General features: G+C 49.1%; 1 protein-coding gene across 1 annotated transcript in view; it reads right to left on the minus strand.

Moving 5' to 3' along the window:
* Positions 1-25,037, minus strand: part of LOC141074885 (dual specificity testis-specific protein kinase 2-like) — a 112,515-nt gene that overhangs the window by 43,692 nt on the left and 43,786 nt on the right. The window contains exons 3-6 of the mRNA XM_073562193.1: positions 22,659-22,780; positions 15,617-15,665; positions 14,127-14,273; positions 13,934-14,016 (exon numbers count right to left, since the gene is read on the minus strand). Of these exons, the coding sequence (XP_073418294.1) occupies positions 13,934-14,016; positions 14,127-14,273; positions 15,617-15,665; positions 22,659-22,780 (401 nt within the window). The remainder of the gene's footprint in view (positions 1-13,933; positions 14,017-14,126; positions 14,274-15,616; positions 15,666-22,658; positions 22,781-25,037) is intronic.

Below are 25,037 nucleotides of genomic sequence, written 5' to 3' on the forward strand. Positions count from 1 at the left end.
CGGTAAGATATGAGAAGCTAACTGTTATGAGGCGGTAAGATATCAGAAGCTAACTGTTATGAGGCGATAAGCTATGAGAAGCTAACTGTTATGAGGCGGTAAGATATGAGAAGCTAACTGTTATGAGGCGGCAGGATGTGAGAAGCTAACTGTTATGAGGCGATAAGATATGAGAAGCTAACTGTTATGAGGCGGTAAGATATGAGAAGCTAACTGTTATGAGGCGGTAAGATATGAGAAGCTAACTGTTATGTGGCGGTAAGATATGAGAAGCTAACTTATGTGGCGGTAATATATGAGAAGCTAACCGTTATGAGGCGGTAAGATATGAGAAGCTAACTGTTATGAGGCGGTAAGATGTGAGAAGCTAACTGTTATGTGGCGGTAAGATATGAGAAGCTAACTGTTATGAGACGGTAAGATATGAGAAGCTAACTGTTATGAGGCGGTAAGATGTGAGAAGCTAACTGTTATGAGACGGTAAGATATGAGAAGCTAACTGTTATGAGGCGGTAAGATGTGAGAAGCTAACTGTTATGTGGCGGTAAGATATGAGAAGCTAACTGTTATGAGACGGTAAGATATGAGAAGCTAACTGTTATGAGGCGGTAAGATGTGAGAAGCTAACTGTTATGTGGCGGTAAGATATGAGAAGCTAACTGTTATGAGGCGGTAAGATATGAGAAGCTAACTGTTATGTGGCGGTAAGATATGAGAAGCTAACTGTTATGTGGCGGTAAGATATGAGAAGCTAACTGTTATGAGACGGTAAGATATGAGAAGCTAACTGTTATGAGGCGGTAAGATGTGAGAAGCTAACTGTTATGTGGCGGTAAGATGTGAGAAGCTAACTGTTATGAGGCGGTAAGATGTGAGAAGCTAACTGTTATGTGGCGGTAAGATATGAGAAGCTAACTGTTATGAGGCGGTAAGATATGAGAAGCTAACTGTTATGAGGCGGTAAGATGTGAGAAGCTAACTGTTATGAGGCGGTAAGATGTGAGAAGCTAACTGTTATGTGGCGGTAAGATATGAGAAGCTAACTGTTATGAGACGGTAAGATATGAGAAGCTAACTGTTATGAGGCGGTAAGATGTGAGAAGCTAACTGTTATGTGGCGGTAAGATATGAGAAGCTAACTGTTATGAGGCGGTAAGATATGAGAAGCTAACTGTTATGTGGCGGTAAGATATGAGAAGCTAACTGTTATGTGGCGGTAAGATATGAGAAGCTAACTGTTATGTGGCGGTAAGATATGAGAAGCTAACTTATGTGGCGGTAATATATGAGAAGCTAACCGTTATGAGGCGGTAAGATATGAGAAGCTAACTGTTATGAGGCGGTAAGATGTGAGAAGCTAACTGTTATGTGGCGGTAAGATATGAGAAGCTAACTGTTATGAGGCGGTAAGATATGAGAAGCTAACTGTTATGAGGCGGTAAGATATGAGAAGCTAACTCTTATGTGGCGGTAAGATATGAGAAGCTAACTGTTATGAGGCGGTAAGATATGAGAAGCTAACTGTTATGAGGCGGTAAGATATGAGAAGCTAACTGTTATGTGGCGGTAAGATATGAGAAGCTAACTGTTATGTGGCGGTAAGATATGAGAAGCTAACTGTTATGTGGCGGTAAGATGTGAGAAGCTAACTGTTATGAGGCGGTAAGATGTGAGAAGCTAACTGTTACAAGGCGGTAGGATGTGAGAAGCTAACTGTTATGAGGCGGTAAGATATGAGAAGCTAACTGTTACCCCACGCGTGCGAGTCAAACCCGCACTGAGATCATGACACTTATGTGGCGGTAAGTTGTGAGAAGCTAACTGTTATGTGGCGGTAGGATGTGAGAAGCTAACTGTTATGAGGCGGTAAGTTGTGAGAAGCTAACTGTTATGAGGCGGTAGGATGTGAGAAGCTAACTGTTATGTGGCGGTAAGTTGTGAGAAGCTAACTGTTATGAGGCGGTAAGTTGTGAGAAGCTAACTGTTATGAGGCGGTAAGATATGAGAAGCTGTTATGTAACGGTAAGATATGAGAAGCTGTTATGTGGCGTAAGATATGAGAAGCTGTTATGTAACGGTAAGATATGAGAAGCTAACTGTTATGTGGCGGTAAGATATGAGAAGCTAACTGTTATGTAGCGGTAAGATATGAGAAGCTAACTGTTATGAGGCGGTAAGATATGAGAAGCTAACTGTTATGTGGCGGTAAGATATGAGAAGCTGTTATGTAACGGTAAGATATGAGAAGCTAACTGTTATGTGGCGGTAAGATATGAGAAGCTAACTGTTATGTGGCGGTAAGATATGAGAAGCTAACTGTTATGAGGCGGTAAGATATGAGAAGCTAACTGTTATGTGGCGGTAAGATATGAGAAGCTAACTGTTATGAGGCGGTAAGATATGAGAAGCTAACTGTTATGAGGCGGTAAGATATGAGAAGCTAACTGTTATGAGGCGATAAGATATGAGAAGCTAACTGTTATGAGGCGGTAAGATGTGAGAAGCTAACTGTTATGAGGCGATAAGATATGAGAAGCTAACTGTTATGAGGCGGTAAGATGTGAGAAGCTAACTGTTATGTGGCGGTAAGATATGAGAAGCTAACTGTTATGTGGCGGTAAGATATGAGAAGCTAACTGTTATGAGACGGTAAGATATGAGAAGCTAACTGTTATGTGGCGGTAAGATATGAGAAGCTAACTGTTATGAGGCGGTAAGATATGAGAAGCTAACTGTTATGAGGCGGTAAGATATGAGAAGCTAACTGTTATGAGACGGTAAGATATGAGAAGCTAACTGTTATGTGGCGGTAAGATATGAGAAGCTAACTGTTATGAGGCGGTAAGATATGAGAAGCTAACTGTTATGAGGCGGTAAGATATGAGAAGCTAACTGTTATGAGACGGTAAGATATGAGAAGCTAACTGTTATGTGGCGGTAAGATATGAGAAGCTAACTGTTATGAGGCGGTAAGATGTGAGAAGCTAACTGTTATGAGACGGTAAGATATGAGAAGCTAACTGTTATGTGGCGGTAAGATATGAGAAGCTAACTGTTATGAGGCGGTAAGATATGAGAAGCTAACTGTTATGAGGCGGTAAGATATGAGAAGCTAACTGTTATGAGGCGGTAAGATATGAGAAGCTAACTGTTATGTGGCGGTAAGATATGAGAAGCTAACTGTTATGTGGCGGTAAGATGTGAGAAGCTAACTGTTATGAGGCGGTAAGATATGAGAAGCTAACTGTTATGAGGCGGTAAGATATGAGAAGCTAACTGTTATGAGACGGTAAGATATGAGAAGCTAACTCTTATGTGGCGGTAAGATATGAGAAGCTAACTGTTATGAGGTGGTAAGATATGAGAAGCTAACTGTTACAAGGCGGTAAGATGTGAGAAGCTAACTGTTATGAGGCGGTAAGATGTGAGAAGCTAACTTTTATGTGGCGGTAAGATATGAGAAGCTAACTGTTATGTGGCGGTAAGATGTGAGAAGCTAACTGTTATGAGACGGTAAGATATGAGAAGCTAACTGTTATGTGGCGGTAAGATGTGAGAAGCTAACTGTTATGTGGCGGTAAGATATGAGAAGCTAACTGTTACAAGGCGGTAAGATATGAGAAGCTAACTGTTATGAGGCGGTAAGATGTGAGAAGCTAACTGTTATGTGGCGGTAAGATATGAGAAGCTAACTGTTATGTGGCGGTAAGATGTGAGAAGCTAACTGTTATGAGACGGTAAGATATGAGAAGCTAACTGTTATGTGGCGGTAAGATGTGAGAAGCTAACTGTTATGAGGCGGTAAGATATGAGAAGCTAACTGTTATGTGGCGGTAAGATATGAGAAGCTAACTGTTATGTGGCGGTAAGATGTGAGAAGCTAACCGTTATGAGGCGGTAAGATATGAGAAGCTAACTGTTATGTGGCGGTAAGATATGAGAAGCTAACTGTTATGTGGCGGTAAGATATGAGAAGCTAACTGTTATGTGGCTGTAAGATGTGAGAAGCTAACTGTTATGAGACGGTAAGATGTGAGAAGCTAACTGTTATGTGGCGGTAAGATATGAGAAGCTAACTGTTATGTGGCTGTAAGATATGAGAAGCTAACTGTTATGAGACGGTAAGATGTGAGAAGCTAACTGTTATGAGGCGGTAAGATGTGAGAAGCTAACTGTTATGTGGCGGTAAGATATGAGAAGCTAACTGTTATGAGGCGGTAAGATACGAGAAGCTAACTGTTATGAGGCGGTAAGATATGAGAAGCTAACTGTTATGTGGCGGTAAGATATGAGAAGCTAACTGTTGTGAGACGGTAAGATATGAGAAGCTAACTGTTATGAGGCGGTAAGATGTGAGAAGCTAACTGTTATGAGACGGTAAGATATGAGAAGCTAACTGTTATGTGGCGGTAAGATATGAGAAGCTAACTGTTATGAGGCGGTAAGATATGAGAAGCTAACTGTTATGAGGCGGTAAGATATGAGAAGCTAACTGTTATGAGGCGGTAAGATATGAGAAGCTAACTCTTATGTGGCGGTAAGATATGAGAAGCTAACTGTTATGAGGTGGTAAGATATGAGAAGCTAACTGTTATGTGGCGGTAAGATATGAGAAGCTAACTGTTATGTGGCGGTAAGATATGAGAAGCTAACTCTTATGAGGCGGTAAGATGTGAGAAGCTAACTGTTATGTGGCGGTAAGATATGAGAAGCTAACTGTTATGTGGCGGTAAGATGTGAGAAGCTAACTGTTATGAGGCGGTAAGATATGAGAAGCTAACTGTTATGTGGCGGTAAGATATGAGAAGCTAACTGTTATGAGACGGTAAGATGTGAGAAGCTAACCGTTATGAGGCGGTAAGATATGAGAAGCTAACTGTTATGTGGCGGTAAGATGTGAGAAGCTAACTGTTATGTGGCGGTAAGATATGAGAAGCTAACTGTTATGTGGCGGTAAGATATGAGAAGCTAACTCTTATGTGGCGGTAAGATATGAGAAGCTAACTGTTATGTGGCGGTAAGATGTGAGAAGCTAACTGTTATGTGGCGGTAAGATGTGAGAAGCTAACTGTTATGTGGCGGTAAGATATGAGAAGCTAACTGTTATGAGGCGGTAAGATGTGAGAAGCTAACTGTTATGTGGCGGTAAGATATGAGAAGCTAACTGTTATGTGGCGGTAAGATATGAGAAGCTAACTGTTATGTGGCGGTAAGATATGAGAAGCTAACTGTTATGTGGCGGTAAGATATGAGAAGCTAACTGTTATGAGGCGGTAAGATATGAGAAGCTAACTCTTATGTGGCGGTAAGATATGAGAAGCTAACTGTTATGAGGCGGTAAGATATGAGAAGCTAACTGTTATGTGGCGGTAAGATGTGAGAAGCTAACTGTTATGTGGCGGTAAGATATGAGAAGCTAACTCTTATGTGGCGGTAAGATATGAGAAGCTAACTGTTATGAGGCGGTAAGATGTGAGAAGCTAACTGTTATGTGGCGGTAAGATATGAGAAGCTAACTGTTATGTGGCGGTAAGATATGAGAAGCTAACTGTTATGTGGCGGTAAGATATGAGAAGCTAACTGTTATGAGGCGGTAAGATATGAGAAGCTAACTCTTATGTGGCGGTAAGATATGAGAAGCTAACTGTTATGAGGCGGTAAGATATGAGAAGCTAACTGTTATGTGGCGGTAAGATGTGAGAAGCTAACTGTTATGAGGCGGTAAGATGTGAGAAGCTAACTGTTATGTGGCGGTAAGATGTGAGAAGCTAACTGTTATGTGGCGGTAAGATATGAGAAGCTAACTCTTAAGTGGCGGTAAGATATGAGAAGCTAACTGTTATGAGGCGGTAAGATGTGAGAAGCTAACTGTTATGTGGCGGTAAGATATGAGAAGCTAACTGTTATGTGGCGGTAAGATATGAGAAGCTAACTCTTATGTGGCGGTAAGATATGAGAAGCTAACTGTTATGTGGCGGTAAGATGTGAGAAGCTAACTGTTATGTGGCGGTAAGATGTGAGAAGCTAACTGTTATGTGGCGGTAAGATATGAGAAGCTAACTCTTATGTGGCGGTAAGATATGAGAAGCTAACTGTTATGTGGCGGTAAGATGTGAGAAGCTAACTGTTATGAGGCGGTAAGATGTGAGAAGCTAACTGTTATGTGGCGGTAAGATATGAGAAGCTAACTGTTATGAGGCGGTAAGATATGAGAAGCTAACTGTTATGAGGCGGTAAGATATGAGAAGCTAACTGTTATGTGGCGGTAAGATATGAGAAGCTAACTGTTATGAGGCGGTAAGATGTGAGAAGCTAACTGTTATGTGGCGGTAAGATATGAGAAGCTAACTGTTATGTGGCGGTAAGATATGAGAAGCTAACTGTTATGTGGCGGTAAGATATGAGAAGCTAACTGTTATGAGGCGGTAAGATATGAGAAGCTAACTCTTATGTGGCGGTAAGATATGAGAAGCTAACTGTTATGAGGCGGTAAGATATGAGAAGCTAACTGTTATGTGGCGGTAAGATGTGAGAAGCTAACTGTTATGAGGCGGTAAGATGTGAGAAGCTAACTGTTATGTGGCGGTAAGATGTGAGAAGCTAACTGTTATGTGGCGGTAAGATATGAGAAGCTAACTCTTAAGTGGCGGTAAGATATGAGAAGCTAACTGTTATGAGGCGGTAAGATGTGAGAAGCTAACTGTTATGTGGCGGTAAGATATGAGAAGCTAACTGTTATGTGGCGGTAAGATATGAGAAGCTAACTCTTATGTGGCGGTAAGATATGAGAAGCTAACTGTTATGTGGCGGTAAGATGTGAGAAGCTAACTGTTATGTGGCGGTAAGATGTGAGAAGCTAACTGTTATGTGGCGGTAAGATATGAGAAGCTAACTCTTATGTGGCGGTAAGATATGAGAAGCTAACTGTTATGTGGCGGTAAGATGTGAGAAGCTAACTGTTATGAGGCGGTAAGATGTGAGAAGCTAACTGTTATGTGGCGGTAAGATATGAGAAGCTAACTGTTATGAGGCGGTAAGATATGAGAAGCTAACTGTTATGAGGCGGTAAGATATGAGAAGCTAACTGTTATGTGGCGGTAAGATATGAGAAGCTAACTCTTATGTGGCGGTAAGATATGAGAAGCTAACTGTTATGAGGCGGTAAGATATGAGAAGCTAACTGTTATGAGGCGTTAAGATATGAGAAGCTGTTATGAGGCGGTAAGTTTTGAGTCAGTCAGAAAAGGATGGTGATAGCAGCGAGGACTGGTGTGTGAGACAGACAGGAGACAGGCCTGTACAGGGATCTGAGCCCTGCCTCAGGGAATAGAAGGGAAGGCAGCGGACAGCCACCATAGTGAGAGGATCTTCACTGCATTTCTGGGAGGACAATTTGCCTCAGAGGGAAGAAAACAGCTCCGCCACCGAGGTGTAACTGAGAGAGGGTCTCCACAGAGAGAGAACCTGAGAGCAGCCAGTATCACCCTGAGAAGCTGCCTGTCTGCAAGTGTCCATCTGTAAGGAACAGGCTGAGCCGTTTACCTCACGACAGTATATAGTTATCTCCCAGATTACCGCCATCAGCGCTAAATACAAGCTGCCTCTGTCATCTCTGGGGAAACATCTACATGTAGTCGCCCGGCTCATCACATTTTTCTTTTTGTTTGTCATCACCATTGACCTGAACTTACTCTATTGTTTGCCCCGATAGTGGCTCAATCATCCAAGCAGATTCTGTGTGTGGTTCTTTTACACCAAAAGGCCAAGTACCTTCAATCACTCATGACATTAAGATGAAGTAACAGATGGACTGTAAGTGTCCACTTGGTGATGAAGACAAAAGCAGGCCCCCTCATGTGACAGGCTCAAGATGTTCAGGTGGTCATCATGACTGGCTGAATATGAGGACAGTGGCTATGCCATTCGCTGTTCCCATGATTTGGAGAGAACCCAGAAATCATAGTGATGACTGCTAATTGTTTTAGGCCTGTTTCACACATCTGTTTGTCACCATCAGTCAAAATCCGCCGTTTTGCAAAAAAATGGATTCGTCATTTTTCTTGGCGGATCCGCTTTTTTCCTCATTGACTTGCATTAGCGGCGGATTTTGACTGACGGTCGTCCGTTGCATCTGCATTTCTGAGGATCCGCCAAAATTTCGGCGTCCGCTGACATCATCGGACGGACAATGCAACGTTGTTTTGGGAGCCGGATCCGCATTTTTGACTCTTGCTACATACTTAACCCTAAATCCAATCTGGCTGCTGGAGAATTTCTCTCTCTCCTCACCGCGAGTTTGCCGGATCTCTCCTCCAGACCCCGCGAGTTTGCCGGATCTCTCCTCCAGACCCCGTGAGATTGCCCGATCTCTCCTCCAGACCCTGCGAGCTTCACCGATCTCTCCTCCAGACCCAGCGGGCTTCACAGATCTCTCCTCCAATCCCCGCGACATTGCCCGATCTCAAAGATGCCTGCGGTGATCGAGACCCGCACTCGTTCATGGAGGTACTCTTGCAGTCCTGCGATATCGCGGCGATACTTTAAAAGGACCGCGGTCACTTTAATTTCCGGCGCTTTCCTCCTTCCATGGATCCGTAGTCCGCTGTCATCCGATCTTCGCTGAATGGCGACGGATCAGTTTTTCCCCCTTTAGCGGATTTCAGCTGACCGCCGACTACGGATGTGTGAAAGAGGCCTTACCAAACTGAAGGGCAACAAAGAACATAGATGAATTACCCTGAGCTTGAATCTTAGGCCAGTTTCATGTGACAGTACCTTGCCAGTTCCTGTACCACCGTTGTCTGGACTGGATGAAAATGAAGTGGAATATGAAGACTATGGAGCTGAAGCTACTGGAGAAGACATGGAGACCTCAGGTCAAGATGAGAATGTACCTGGCGGAGCAGCCGGAACACTTCACTAAACATGAATTAAATGATCCATCAGAGACCTTTCATTGTCAAAACATAAAGCTGAACTTCTAGGTTGAAACAGGAGAATCTTCTTCATGATGATGTCAAAGTGTGTTATTACCGAAACAGACGTAACACTTTTACACAATTGTTCACAGCTGATGGACCAACGGTGTGCTGTAGCAATGTGAATGGCCTCTTTTAAGAACTGAAGAGTGTTTTGTTGCAGTTTGGCGATTGTTTACGGACTCATCCCACAGAAGTTTGAAAGCAGTGCTGCTTCACAATGGAAACATGAATCACTATTGCTCACTCATGTCATCTAAAGGAAAGTTATGAAGATCTGTCAGTTTTGGATTCTATACACAATATAAGCATCATCAATGGAATATCTGGAGATTTGAAAGTGATTGGTCTGCTATTGACAAATTGAGAATGCAAGGAGGTTTCACAAAATATTGTTGCTTCTTGTGTTTATGGGACGGTAGAAATACAGTAGAGCATTATATTCATCGTGATTGGGGACAGAGAAACATCTATGCTCCAGGTAGAGACAATGTCCAGCAGAATCCTGGAGTTGCTCCTACAAAAATCTTTCTTTTCCCACTGCATATAAAGATGAGATTGATTACAAACTTTGTGAAAGCCATGGCAAAGACAAATTCACAAAGGATCCAGTACACTTCACAGAAATTCTCCAGTATTTCACCATCAGAACTGAAGGAAGGGGCATTTGCTGGTCCTCAGATGTGGGAGCTTATGAGAGATGATGTGTTTGGAGGAACTTGTAAGTGATAAGCAATTGAGATCTTGGAAAACCTTCAAGTGGATCTGTGAAAACGTCTTAGGAAAAAAAAAAAATCTCCAGCAAAGGTGCTGAGGAACCGCTAAATGCATCCCAGGGTCCCGGATGTCGCAGGTCTCTGAACATGCACTTTCTGCATTCACATTTACATTTCTTCCCTCACAATCTTGGGGATGTAAGCGATGAACAAGGCGAGCGGTGTCACCAGGACATTACAGTAATGGGGCACCGCTACCAGGAGTGACTCAATGATGGCAGATTACTGTTGGATGTTATATAGGGACAACCCTGACAAATCATATCAGCGACAGTCTAATGTCAAGCACTTTAATTTCTGCTCATATTTTGGTTTCTATTTTGCATGAGAAATTATTCTGGGTCAATAAAAGCTGTTCTGTAAGGTGAAGCATATATTCCTGATCTGTAGATTACGGTTTACTTTAATGTCGCCAGTATATTTCCTACACCTTATAATAATGATGCTGCTCCATGAAAACTACCGGTATATGTGCTACAGAAAAACTATAGACATTTCTGGGATGTGCGCTACGCCGCTGTCAATATGGGACGTGCACTATGCCGCTGTCAGCATGGGACGTGCGCTGTGCCACTATCAGCATGGGACGTGCGCTGTGCCGCTGTCAGCATGGGACGTGCGCTGTGCCGCTGTCAGCATGGGACGTGCGCTACGCCGATGTCAGCATGGGACGTGCGCTACGCCGATGTCAGCATGGGACGTGCGCTGTGCCGCTGTCAATATGGGACGTGCGCTATGCCGCTGTCAGCATGGGACGTGCGCTGTGCCGCTGTCAGCATGGGACTTGCGCTGTGCCGCTGTCAGCATGGGACGTGCGCTACGCCGATGTCAGCATGGGACGTGCGCTACGCCGCTGTCAGCATGGGACGTGCGCTGGGCCGCTGTCAGCATGGGACGTGCGCTGGGCCGCTGTCAGCATGGGACGTGCGCTGGGCCGCTGTCAGCATGGGACGTGCGCTGGGCCGCTGTCAGCATGGGACGTGCGCTGGGCCGCTGTCAGCATGGGACGTGCGCTGGGCCGCTGTCAGCATGGGACGTGCGCTGGGCCGCTGTCAGCATGGGACGTGCGCTGGGCCGCTGTCAGCATGGGACGTGCGCTGGGCCGCTGTCAGCATGGGACGTGCGCTGGGCCGCTGTCAGCATGGGACGTGCGCTGGGCCGCTGTCAGCATGGGACGTGCGCTGGGCCGCTGTCAGCATGGGACGTGCGCTGGGCCGCTGTCAGCATGGGACGTGCGCTGGGCCGCTGTCAGCATGGGACGTGCGCTGGGCCGCTGTCAGCATGGGACGTGCGCTGGGCCGCTGTCAGCATGGGACGTGCGCTGGGCCGCTGTCAGCATGGGACGTGCGCTACGCCGCTGTCAGCATGGGACGTACGCTGGGCCGCTGTCAGCATGGGACGTGCGCTTGGCCGCTGTCAGCATGGGACGTACGCTGGGCCGCTGTCAGCATGGGACGTGCGCTGGGCCGCTGTCAGCATGGGACGTGCGCTGGGCCGCTGTCAGCATGGGACGTGCGCTGGGCCGCTGTCAGCATGGGACGTACGCTGGGCCGCTGTCAGCATGGGACGTACGCTGGGCCGCTGTCAGCATGGGACGTACGCTGGGCCGCTGTCAGCATGGGACGTACGCTGGGCCGCTGTCAGCATGGGACGTACGCTGGGCCGCTGTCAGCATGGGACGTGCGCTGGGCCGCTGTCAGCATGGGATGTGCGCTGGGCCGCTGTCAGCATGGGACGTACGCTGGGACGCTGTCAGCATGGGACGTACGCTGGGCCGCTGTCAGCATGGGACGTGCGCTGGGCCGCTGTCAGCATGGGATGTGCGCTGGGCCGCTGTCAGCATGGGATGTGCGCTGGGCCGCTGTCAGCAAGGGACGTGCGCTACGCCGCTGTCAGCATGGGACGTACGCTGGGCCGCTGTCAGCATGGGATGTGCGCTGGGCCACTGTCAGCATGGGATGTGCGCTAAGCTGCTGTCAGCATGGGACGTGCGCTGGGCCGCTGTCAGCAAGGGACGTGCGCTACGCCGCTGTCAGCATGGGACGTACGCTGGGCCGCTGTCAGCATGGGATGTACGCTGTGCCGCTGTCAGCATGGGATGTGCGCTGGGCCGCTGTCAGCATGGGACGTGCGCTGGGCCGCTGTCAGCATGGGATGTGCGCTGGGCCGTTGTCAGCATGGGACGTACGCTGGGACGCTGTCAGCATGGGACGTACGCTGGGCCGCTGTCAGCATGGGACGTACGCTGGGCCGCTGTCAGCATGGGACGTACGCTGGGCCGCTGTCAGCATGGGACGTACGCTGGGCCGCTGTCAGCATGGGACGTACGCTGGGCCGCTGTCAGCATGGGACGTGCGCTGGGCCGCTGTCAGCATGGGATGTGCGCTGGGCCGCTGTCAGCATGGGACGTACGCTGGGACGCTGTCAGCATGGGACGTACGCTGGGCCGCTGTCAGCATGGGACGTGCGCTGGGCCGCTGTCAGCATGGGATGTGCGCTGGGCCGCTGTCAGCATGGGATGTGCGCTGGGCCGCTGTCAGCAAGGGACGTGCGCTACGCCGCTGTCAGCATGGGACGTACGCTGGGCCGCTGTCAGCATGGGATGTGCGCTGGGCCACTGTCAGCATGGGATGTGCGCTAAGCTGCTGTCAGCATGGGATGTACGCTGTGCCGCTGTCAGCATGGGATGTGCGCTGGGCCGCTGTCAGCATGGGACGTGCGCTGGGCCGCTGTCAGCATGGGATGTGCGCTGGGCCGTTGTCAGCATGGGACGTACGCTGGGACGCTGTCAGCATGGGACGTACGCTGGGCCGCTGTCAGCATGGGACGTGCGCTGGGCCGCTGTCAGCATGGGATGTGCGCTGGGCCGCTGTCAGCATGGGACGTGCGCTAAGCTGCTGTCAGCATGGGATGTGCGCTATGCCGCTGTCAGCATGGGACGTGCGCTAAGCTGCTGTCAGCATGGGATGTGCGCTAAGCTGCTGTCAGCATGGGATGTGCGCTGTGCCGCTGTCAGCATGGGACGTGCGCTGTGCCGCTGTCAGCATGGGATGTGCGCTGGGCCACTGTCAGCATGGGATGTGCGCTGGGCCACTGTCAGCATGGGATGTGCCCTGGGCCACTGTCAGCATGGGATGTGCGCTGGGCCACTGTCAGCATGGGATGTGCGCTGGGCCGCTGTCAGCATGGGATGTGCGCTGGGCCGCTGTCAGCAAGGGACGTGCGCTACGCCGCTGTCAGCATGGGACGTACGCTGGGCCGCTGTCAGCATGGGATGTGCGCTGGGCCACTGTCAGCATGGGATGTGCGCTGGGCCACTGTCAGCATGGGATGTGCGCTAAGCTGCTGTCAGCATGGGATGTACGCTGTGCCGCTGTCAGCATGGGATGTACGCTGGGCCACTGTCAGCATGGGATGTGCACTGGGCCGCTGTCAGCATGGGATGTGCGCTGGGCCGCTGTCAGCATGGGATGTGCGCTGGGCCGCTGTCAGCAAGGGACGTGCGCTACGCCGCTGTCAGCATGGGACGTACGCTGGGCCGCTGTCAGCATGGGATGTGCGCTGGGCCACTGTCAGCATGGGATGTGCGCTGGGCCACTGTCAGCATGGGATGTGCGCTAAGCTGCTGTCAGCATGGGATGTACGCTGTGCCGCTGTCAGCATGGGATGTACGCTGTGCCGCTGTCAGCATGGGATGTGCGCTATGCCGCTGTCAGCATGGGACGTGCACTGGGCCGCTGTCAGCATGGGATGTGCGCTAAGCTGCTGTCAGCATGGGATGTGCGCTAAGCTGCTGTCAGCATGGGATGTACGCTGTGCCGCTGTCAGCATGGGATGTGCGCTGGGCCGCTGTCAGCATGGGATGTGCGCTAAGCTGCTGTCAGCATGGGATGTGCGCTAAGCTGCTGTCAGCATGGGATGTGCGCTAAGCTGCTGTCAGCATGGGATGTGCGCTGTGCCGCTGTCAGCATGGGACGTGCGCTAAGCTGCTGTCAGCATGGGATGTGCGCTATGCCGCTGTCAGCATGGGACGTGCGCTAAGCTGCTGTCAGCATGGGATGTGCGCTAAGCTGCTGTCAGCATGGGATGTGCGCTGTGCCGCTGTCAGCATGGGACGTGCGCTGCGCTGTTCCCTCATCTCTATCCCCCGCGTTCAGTCACATGACACTGCGCTCTTACCTGTGGTCAGGAATTTTCTCAGCCAATCCGAAGTCTGCCACCACGGCGGTGTATCCGCTGTCATCACAGCGCACCAGGCAGTTCTGGGGGAGAGAAGCAGAGAGGGCGAGCAGCGGGTTACTGGACGTCGCTGTATATGGAGGATGTTAGTCTTCATCTCTGTTGATGGTGCTCGCAGTACACGGGTCATTACCTTGGAGGTGAGGTCACGGTGGAAGACACCCTTTGCGTGCAGGTAGCGCAGGCCAAGGGCGATATCCAGGCTTAGCTTGACACGTACGGACCAGGACAGCAGCTCCGCGCTCTGCAGCAGCTGCTCCAGGTTACCTCCATTAATGTACTGAAAGAAGAGGAGATGGAAATACCCAGAATGCAATGAGTGACGGCTGCAGGCACGACTGTCCAGCAAGCTCAGAGTGACGGTTGCAGGCACGACTGAACAGCATGCTCAGGGCGATGGCTGCAGGCATGACTGAACAGCATGCTCAGGGCGACGGCTGCAGGCACGACTGTCCAGCACGCTCAGAGTGACGGCTGCAGGCACGACTGTCCACACACTCAGGGCGACGGCTGCAGGCACAACTGTCCAGCACGCTCAGAATGACGGCTGCAGGCACAACTGTCCAGCACGCTCAGGGTGACGGCTGCAGGCATGACTGACCAGCATGCGCAGGGCGACGACTGCAGACATGTCTGATCAGTACACTCATGATGACGGCTGCAGGCACGACTGACCAGCAAGCTCAAGGCGATGGCTGCAGGCACGACTGACCAGCACTCTCAGGGCGATGGCTGCAGGCATGACTGATCAGCACGCTCAGGGAGACGGCTGCAGGCACGACTGCCCAGCATGCACAGGGCGACGGCTGCAGGCACGACTGACCAGCACACTCAGGGCGACGGCTGCAGGCACGACTGACCAGCACGCTCAGGGCGACGGCTGCAGGCACGACTAACCAGCACGCTCAGGGCGATGGCTGCAGGCACGACTAACCAGCACGCGCAGGGCGATGGCTGCAGGCACAACTAACCAGCACGCGCAGGGCGATGGCTGCAGGCACGACTAACCAGCACGCGCAGGGCGATGGCTGCAGGCACGACTAACCAGCACGCGCAGGACGATGGCTGCAGGCACAACTGACCAGCATGCACAGGGCGACGGCTGCAGGCACGACTGACCAGCACGCTCAGGGCGATGGCTGCAGGCACGACTGGCCAGCACACGCAGGGCGACGGCTGCAGGCACGACTGGCCAGCACGCTCAGGGCGATGGCTACAGGCACGACTGACCAGCATGCACAGGGTGACGGCTGCAGGCACGACTGACCAGCACGCTCAGGGCGATAGCTGCAGGCACGACTGACCAGCACGCTCAGGGCGATGGCTGCAGGCACGACTGACCAGCACGCTCAGGGCGATGGCTGCAGGCACGACTGACCAGCACGCTCAGGGCGATGGCTGCAGGCACGACTGACCAGCACGTGCAGGGCGATGGCTGCAGGCACGACTGACTAGCACGCTCAGGGCAACGGCTGCAGGCACGTCTGATCAGTACGCACGTAGTTGTGGTTAAATTCTACAGCATTTACATAATCTTTGCTTTGTTTCAGGGAATGTGAACGTTCATAACGGACCCCAGGAGAGAGGGAAGCACCAGACCCACCGCGTGTGCACCCCACTTACCTCAGTGAGGGCGTGAAGCTGTCCCTGATGCACACAAACACCCATGAACCTAAAGAGAAAGAACAAAGAGAATAAAAGCTGCGCCCATCACCGGGTGTAATCACATCCCGCCCATGAGGTGCACAGTGACGATGTGAAGGTCTGGGTTATAATACTCAACTAGGCAGGAGAACAATGAAACTGTTTTTATTCCTTACATCCACGGTTTTACAACAATTTCAGGTGTCAGGATACATGGCTCCCAGTCCACAAGATCCCCTCCTTGGGGCCGATGGTGGGTATTGCTTGGTACGGGAGCAGTGGCACTGACTGCCAGCGTTTGGTTGGCCCACAGATTTCGTATCTCCGGCCAGAACAGTCTGTAGTCACAGTCCAGGCTCCTCCAGACGTCCATGTGTTCAGGAGAAGCAATCCTTAAGGCTTGTGAAATCCAGACAGATAATACAACCGTAGCAGAGAGATCCAGTCCAGCCGGCAACCGATCTCCAACACTCCAAAGGCCATCCATCCAGGACCCCAGCCTGGATCTTGTCCCCTCAACGTCACTCCAACAACTCCCAACTCAACATGGGGCTTTTTTTCCTCCCCCCAAACCCCCGAAGCTTTTAAGGGGTTTTGCGTTTTTGTTTTTTTGCTCCCCTTCTTCCTAGAGCTATAACTTTTTTATTTTTCCATCAATATGGCCGTGTGAAGGCTTATTTTTTGCGTGATGAGTTGTACTTTTGAACAACATCATTGGTTTTACCATGTCGTGTACTCGAATACGGGGATAAAAAATTCCAATTGTGGTGAAATTGCAAAAAAAAAGTGTAATCCCACACTTGTTTTTTGCTTGGCTTTTTTCTGCTAGTTTCACTAAATGCTAAAACTGACCTGCCATTATGATTCCCCAGGTCATTACGAATTTCTAGACACCAAACACGTCTAGGTTCTTTTTTATCTAAGTGGTGAAAAAAAATTCCAGACTTTGTTAAAAAAAATCAAGGACATAAAGTACAGAAGAAGAAGGCACAGCGCCGAAACGCGCGTTGGGGCGGGTGGCACCAGAGTCTCGGGTAACCTATCAGGCTTTTTTTAGTACTATCTATCTTTAATTCTTTTGCTCTGTACATTATGTCCTTGATTTCGGTATACAACCTTTCTGGACATTTGTGCTTATTCCGTGGTCAGGAGACACTGTTTTTCCAGGCTATACTATTGGGTGTATTTTTTATTGCACATATGCACTGGCACTTTTTGAGCAAAATTATTTACTGTTTACATGCCTGTTGGTTTGTCTGACTCCATCTGTGGCTCCTCTCTTTCTGGCATACCTCTGTCACATTCCTATTCATTTTTGCTTTATATAAATAATACTTTGCTGTCTTTAATAAAGTTTTGTATTTTTTTACTTGGTCTTTTTTGGTGCTTTTCCTTAGGTGATATCTCAGCATTATAGAATGCTGTAGATAAGCCCCGAAAGACAGTGGCCGCATCTTATATCAGCCAAAACAGCTGACAGGTTCCCCTTGTGTCTTTTTATTTTGCCTTACATACAAGTCATTATACAGATAAGAATGTTTCCGAACACTTTTCCCTGTAAACTCCATTTTATCATCAGTTTTGTATGTTTTATTGTCAGACCATAAAAGTGGAGTAATACTCTGACAACATTGATTCCAGCAGCGACCTGGGACTCAGATACACGATTTCAGCAAGTTTCCGCTCCTCCCCCCGCCCTCATCTTAGGGTCTCCTCCTCCCCCGCCCCCATCTTAGGGTCTCCTCCCCCCGCCCTCATCTTAGGGTCTCCTCCCCCCACCCTCATCTTAGGGTCTCCTCCCCCCCGCCCTCATCTTAGGGTCTCCTCCCCCCCGCCCTCATCTTAGGGTCTCCTCCCCCCCGCCCTCATCTTAGGGTCTCCTCCCCCCGCCCTCATCTTAGGGTCTCCTCCCCCCCGCCCCCATCTTAGGGTCTCCTCCCCCCGCCCTCATCTTAGGGTCTCCTCCCCCCCGCCCTCATCTTAGGGTCTCCTCCCCCCCGCCCTCATCTTAGGGTCTCCTCCTCCCCCGCCCCCATCTTAGGGTCTCCTCCCCCCGCCCTCATCTTAGGGTCTCCTCCCCCCGCCCCCATCTTAGGGTCTCCTCCCCCCGCCCTCATCTTAGGGTCTCCCCCCCCCCGCCCTCATCTTAGGGTCTCCCCCCCCGCCCTCATCTTAGGGTCTCCTCCCCCCCGCCCTCATCTTAGGGTCTCCTCCCCCCCGCCCTCATCTTAGGGTCTCCTCCCCCCCGCCCTCATCTTAGGGTCTCCTCCCCCCCGCCCTCATCTTAGGGTCTCCTCCCCCCGCCCTCATCTTAGGGTCTCCTCCCCCCGCCCTCATCTTAGGGTCTCCTCCCCCCCGCCCTCATCTTATGGTCTTGCTGGAAAAATGCTGGAGCTTCCCACTGACTTCCATTACACTCAGCCCATCCAGGCGACCGACCTGGTTGATTCGAGTACCGAGCACTCAAACATTTTAGTGCCCACTCATTACTAATGGGGCGGACCTTTACCTAAGAATATTGAGGCATTCAGTTGAATGAGGACGACCTTTACCTCAGGATATAAAAATTATGGTGCAAAACATAGGATGAGGGCGACCTTCATCTTATGTTATTGGGGTAAAACATGGCTGAGGTGGTCCTTTATTACAGAATATTGGGGTGATGATGTAAAACATGGATGAGGCTGTCCTTTACTACAGAATATTGGGGTAATGGGGTAAAACATAGGATGAGAGCGACCTTTACCTCAGGATAGGGAGGTGATGGGTTAAAACATAGGATGAGGGCAACCTTTACCTCTGGATATTGGGATGATGCTGTAAAACATAGGATGAGTTTAACCTTTACCTCAAGATTTTGGGGTGTGGGGGTAAAACATAGGATGAGCGTGACTTTTACCTCAGGATATTGGGGTGATGGGGTAAAACATAGGATGAGAGCGACCTTTACCTCAGGATATTGGGGTGATGGGGTAAAACATAGGATGAGAGCAATCTTTACCTCAGGATAGTGGGGTGATGGGGTAAAACATAGGATGAGAGTGACCTTTACCTCAGGATAGTGGGGTGATGGCGTAAAACATATGATGAGAGCGACCTTTACCTCAGGATAGTGGGGTGATGGCGTAAAACATGATGAGAGCGACCTTTACCTCAGGATATTGGGGTGATGGGGTAAAACATAGAATGAGAGCGACCTTTACCTCAGGATAGTGGGGTGATGGGGTAAAACATAGAATGAGAGCGACCTTTACCTCAGGATAGTGGGGTGATGGGGTAAAACATAGGATGAGAGCGACCTTTACCTCAGGATATTGGGGTGATGGGGTAAAACATAGGATGAGAGCGATCTTTACCTCAGGATAGTGGGGTGATGGGGTAAAACATAGGATGAGAGCGACCTTTACCTCAGGATAGTGGGGTGATGGGGTAAAACATAGGATGAGTTTAACCTTTACCTCAGGATAGTGGGGTGATGGGGTAAAACATAGGATGAGAGCGACCTTTACCTCAGGATAGTGGGGTGATGGGGTAAAACATAGGATGAGAGCGATCTTTACCTCAGGATAGTGGGGTGATGGGGTAAAACATAGGATGAGAGCGACTTTTACCTCAGGATAGTGGGGTGATGGGGTAAAACATAGGATGAGAGCGACCTTTACCTCAGGATAGTGGGGTGATGGGGTAAAACATAGGATGAGAGCGACCTTTACCTCAGGATAGTGGGGTGATGGGGTAAAACATAGGATGAGTTTAACCTTTACCTCAGGATAGTGGGGTGATGGGGTAAAACATAGGATGAGAGCGACCTTTACCTCAGGATAGTGGGGTGATGGGGTAAAGCATAGGATGAGAGCGACCTTTACCTCAGGATAGTGGGGTGATGGGGTAAAACATAGGATGAGTTTAACCTTTACCTCAGGATATTGTGGTGATGGGGTAAAACATAGGATGAGAGCGACCTTTACCTCAGGATAGTGGGGTGATGGGGTAAAACATAGGATGAGCGATCTTTACCTCAGGATAGTGGGGTGATGGGGTAAAACATAGGATGAGAGCGACCTTTACCTCAGGATAGTGGGGTGATGGGGTAAAACATAGGATGAGAGCGACCTTTACCTCAGGATAGTGGGGTGATGGGTAGAGTTGAGCGATACCGTCCGATACTTCAAAGTATCGGATCGGAATGGATCGGCCGATCTTAAAAAAAAGTATCGGTATCGCCGATTCCGATACCGGAAGTCCCATTCAAGTCTATGGGACTTCCGGTATCGGAATAAGAAAAATCCTGTTTTTCCCTTGTACAGCCTCTCTGGGGTCTGTACGGGCCTTTCGGGGGGCTGTGCCGGCCTGCCAGGGGGTCTGTGCAGGCTCCGGTGGTCTGTGCCGGCCTGCCGGGGGGCTGTGCCGGCCTGCCAGGGGGGCTGTGCAGGCTCCGGGGGGCTGTGCCGGCCTGCCGGGGGGCTGTGCAGGCTCCGGGGGGCTGTGCCGGCCTGCCGGGGGGCTGTGCAGGCTTCGGGGGTCTGTGCAGGCATCGTCCGATGGGACTACAAGTCCCATCGGGCGATGCCTGCTACCATGACAGTGATTGACACATTAGCCAATGATGGGACAGTAGTAGTCCCATCATCCGGCTAATGTGTTGAATGTAAAAAAAAAAAAAAAAAAAAAAAATTACATGCTACATACATACAACATGCATACTACATACATGCTACATTCATACTACATACTACATACATGCTACATTCATACTACATATATACTACATGCAACATACATACTACATGCAACATACATACTACATATATACTACATGCAACATACATACTACATATATACTACATGCATGCAACATGCATACTACATATATACTACATGCAACATACATACTACATATATACTACATGCATGCTACATACATACTGCATGCTACATGCATGCTACATACATACTACATACATACTACATGCTACATATATACCACATATATACTACATACATACTACATACAATACATTCATACAATACATACATAGACATACAGTACATATAACATAGAGTAACATACTTACCAATACTTGTCACATTGTTCCCCGAAGCCATTGTCTTTTACGGAATAAATATTAACATAACAAACCACAAAAATACTCACCCACGATCCGAAGCAGTCCACGAGTGTGTCCCACGACGATCTTGGGTAGAGAACTGCAGCATCAGCTGTTGCTGTCGTTCTCTACGGGCTGCAGGAATCCAATGACGGAATAATAATAAATAATAATAAATTTTATTTTTATAGCGCCGACATATTCCGCAGCACTTTACATTTCAGAGGGGATTTGTACAGACAATAGACATTACAGCATAACAATAATCACATACAGTAGATTATAACAAATACCAAGAGGAGTGAGGGCCCTGCTCGCAAGCTTACAGTCTATGAGGAAAGAGGTAGACACGAAAGGTGGGTGGTAACAGTGTGGGTGGTGTGGGAAATTCCCAAGCAGCAATGGCATAAAGTGAGACTAGGGACTTTTTTTTTTTTTTAAGTGGCGGAGGAATACAGTGCGGAAGGATACCTACCTTCCGTCATTGGATTCCTGCAGCCCGTAGAGAACGGCAGCAACAGCTGATGCTGCAGTTCTCTACCCAAGATCGTCGTGGGACACACTCGTGGACTGCTTCGGATCGTGGGTGAGTATTTTTGTGGTTTGTTATGTTAATATTTATTCCGTAAAAGACAATGGCTTCGGGGAACAATGTGACAAGTATTGGTAAGTATGTTACTCTATGTTATATGTACTGTATGTCTATGTATGTATTGTATGAATGTATTGTATGTAGTATGTATGTAGTATATATGTGGTATGTATGTAGCATGTAGTATGTATGTAGTATGTATGTAGCATGCATGTAGCATGCAGTATGTATGTAGCATGCATGTAGTATATATGTAGTATGTATGTAGCATATAGTATGTATGTAGTATGTATGTAGTATGTATGTAGTATGTATGTAGCATGTAGTATGTATGTAGCATGCATGTAGTATATATGTAATATGTATGTAGTATGTATGTAGTATATATGTGTTATGTATGTAGTATGTATGTAGTATGTATGTAGTATGTATGTAGTATGTATGTGGTATGTATGTGGTATGTATGTGGTATGTATGTGGTATGTATGTGGTATGTATGTAGTATGTATGTAGTATGTATGTAGTATGTATGTAGCATGTAGTATGTATGTAGCATGCATGTAGTATGTATGTAGTATTTTTTTTTTTTTTAACATTTAACACATTAGCCGGATGATGGGACTACTACTGTCCCATCATTGGCTAATGTGTCAATCACTGTCATGGTAGCAGGCATCGCCAGATGGGACTTGTAGTCCCATCGGACGATGCTTGCACAGACCCCCGGACATCAGCACAGCCCCCCGGCAGGCCGGCACAGCCCCCCGGCAGGCCGGCACAGACCCCCACAGGGTGCACAGACCACCGGCAGGCCGGCACAGCCCCCCGGCAGGCCGGTACAGACCCCCACAGGGTGCACAGACCACCGGCAGGCCGGCACAGCCCCCCCGGCAGGCCGGCACAGCCCCCCCGGCAGGCCGGTACAGACCCCCACAGGGTGCACAGACCACCGGCAGGCCGGCACAGCCCCCCGGCAGGCCGGTACAGACCCCGGGCAGTCCACACAGCCCCCCGGCAGGCCGGCAGAGACCCCCGGAAGGCCCGAAATGACGGCGCATCATGATGCGCACACACCGCGCATCATGATGACGTCAGGCTGTCAATCAACTTTGAACTTCCGATTCCGATGCCGACTTCCGATATTGAAAAAATATCGGAAGTCGGTATCGGAATTCCGATACAGCAAGTATCGGCCGATACCCGATACTTGCGGTATCGGAATGCTCAACACTAGTGATGGGGTAAAACATAGGATGAGTTTAACCTTTACCTCAGGATAGTAGGGTGATGGGGTAAAACATAGGATGAGAGCGACCTTTACCTCAGGATATTGGGGTGACACAGTCGATTCATTAGTTGCACCTCTCGGAGCATGTTGGCGCGGTTGCTCATCATCTTGTTCATCTTGAGCACCATGATTTGGCCGGACTGGCGGTGCCGCACCTGGAGACACCAATAAAAGGAGAGAATCAGTCATTGGGCCTTCACATGATCTCTGTGTCCATGCCAGTCTGTTTCCCTGTCTGTTAGACGCCATGAAGCGGAGACACCTGCTGACCGGACAAGATAACTTGTAATGCAGGGAGGACGCACATCATGGCACCTCTCCATTGCGTGCAGCGAGATCTGATAACAGGGGCTCTTACCACTGACAATGGATGTAAAGTCTACACACTCCTATTAACAGCCCAGGTTTTCATTATGTGAAGAATCATTTCAGAACTTTTCTCCCTTTAATGACATCCATAATTGGTGCAAATCCAGTGAAAACTAAACGGAAATCTTTTCGACAGAAAAAATAAAAATGAGTGCAATAATGTGGTTGCATAAATTTGTACACGCTTACACTAATACTTTGCTGCAGTCCCCTGTGAGTTTCTGACAGCATTCAGTCTCTTTGGGTTGAGATCTATCTAGAATGGTCGACGTTTGCTCCTCCTTGCAGCAGCTCCATATCGGTCCGACTGTGGGAGCATCTCCTGGGTATAGAGCTCTCTTCACGTCACCGCAGAGCCACAGATTGTCATTGGGTTCAGGTCTGGGCGCGGCTATTCCAGAACTTCCATCTTCCTCTGGAGAAGCCTTTCTTCTGGAGATTCGGAGGTCGCTGAAATGTGAAATTCCTCCTCATCTTCAGCCGGAGGCTGGCAAGTTCTGAGGTAAAATTGCTGTGCTGAAGTGAAAGCTCCCACCTCGGCTTATAAATGAGTCAATTGTCCCAGAAATCCGGCGGGAGAGGGGGAGTGCCGGGTGACAGAGGCAGGAGACGGCGGCTGTGGCTAAAGCCTGTGCTGCTGCTAAAGAGAAATGAATATTCATTTCTTTTATAGCACGCAGTGACAGCCGCCGGCTTCCTGAAGACATCCTACTCACCCTCCTGCGCTCCCTCGCAGCATCTCATTGGTCCCAATGCCAACAGCTCTTCCTGTGCCGAGCAATCACATGGCCCCGCTCATTAAGGTAATGAATATGCGTAACTCTCCACTCCCATAGGCGTGGAGGGAATATTCATTACCTTAATGAGTGGGGCCCCATGTTCGCTCGGAACAGGAAGAGCTGTCGGCGCTGGGACCAATGAGATACTGCGAGGGCGCCGGGACCAACGAGATGCTGGTGGAAGGTGAGCGATGGGGGAGCCATGCATACAAGGACAGCGATGGGGGAGCCATGCATTCAAGGACAGCGATGGGGGAGCCATGCATACCAGGACAGAATGGGGGAGCCATGCACACCAGGACAGGATGGAGGAGCCATGCATACCAGGACAGGATGGAGGAGCCATGCATACCAGGACAGGATGGAGGAGCCATGCATACCAGGACAGGATGGAGGAGCAATGCATACCATGACAGAATAACAGATCTGCAGGTGGTCGGGCATCTAGGAAATAGCGACCACAATATTGTACATTGTCACGTGTGTTTCGCTAGGGGGACTTGTCAGGGAGTCACAAAAACACTGAACTTTAGGAAGGCAAAGTGTGCCCAGCTTAGAGACGCCCTTAATCTGGTGACTGGGACAATGTCCTCAGAAATAAGAATACAGATAATAAATGGGAAATGTGTAAGAACATCCTTAATAGGCGCTGTAAGCGGTTTATACCTTGTGGGAATAAAAGGACAAGAAATAGGAAAAACCCAATGTGGCTAAACACAGAAGTAAGAGGGGCGATTACCAGTAACAAGAAAGCATTTACTACTAAAGCAGGACGGCCCCGCTGAGGATCTAACAACTATAGGGAGAAAAATACTTTATCTAACAAACTAATTAAAGCTGCCAAAAAGGAGACAGAGAAGCACAAAGGAGAGTAACACTAATCCCAAGCTGTTCTTCACCTATATCAATAGTAACAGAATCATAAGTGACAGTGTAGGAGCCTTATAAAACTGTGAGGGAAGAATGGTTGTAGATGACGAGGAAAAAGCGAATATATTACACACCTTCTTCTCCACGGTATTCACGGTGGAAAATGAAATGCCGAGAGACAAAGAAAACCCGATATTAAGGGTCACCAATCTAACCCAAGAAGAGGGGCGAAACCGGCTACATAAGATTACAATAGATAACTCTCTGGCTCCGGATGGCATACACCCACGAGCACTAAGAGAACTAAGGAATGGAATAGACAAGCCATTATTTCTTATATTTAGAGACTCTATAGCGACGGGGGTCTGTTCCACAGGCGGCGCATAGCAAATGT

This window comes from Dendrobates tinctorius, unplaced genomic scaffold (assembly GCF_039654945.1).
Source record: "Dendrobates tinctorius isolate UK_male_01 unplaced genomic scaffold, ASM3965494v1 ptg000342l, whole genome shotgun sequence".
Lineage (NCBI taxonomy): Eukaryota > Metazoa > Chordata > Amphibia > Anura > Dendrobatidae > Dendrobates > Dendrobates tinctorius.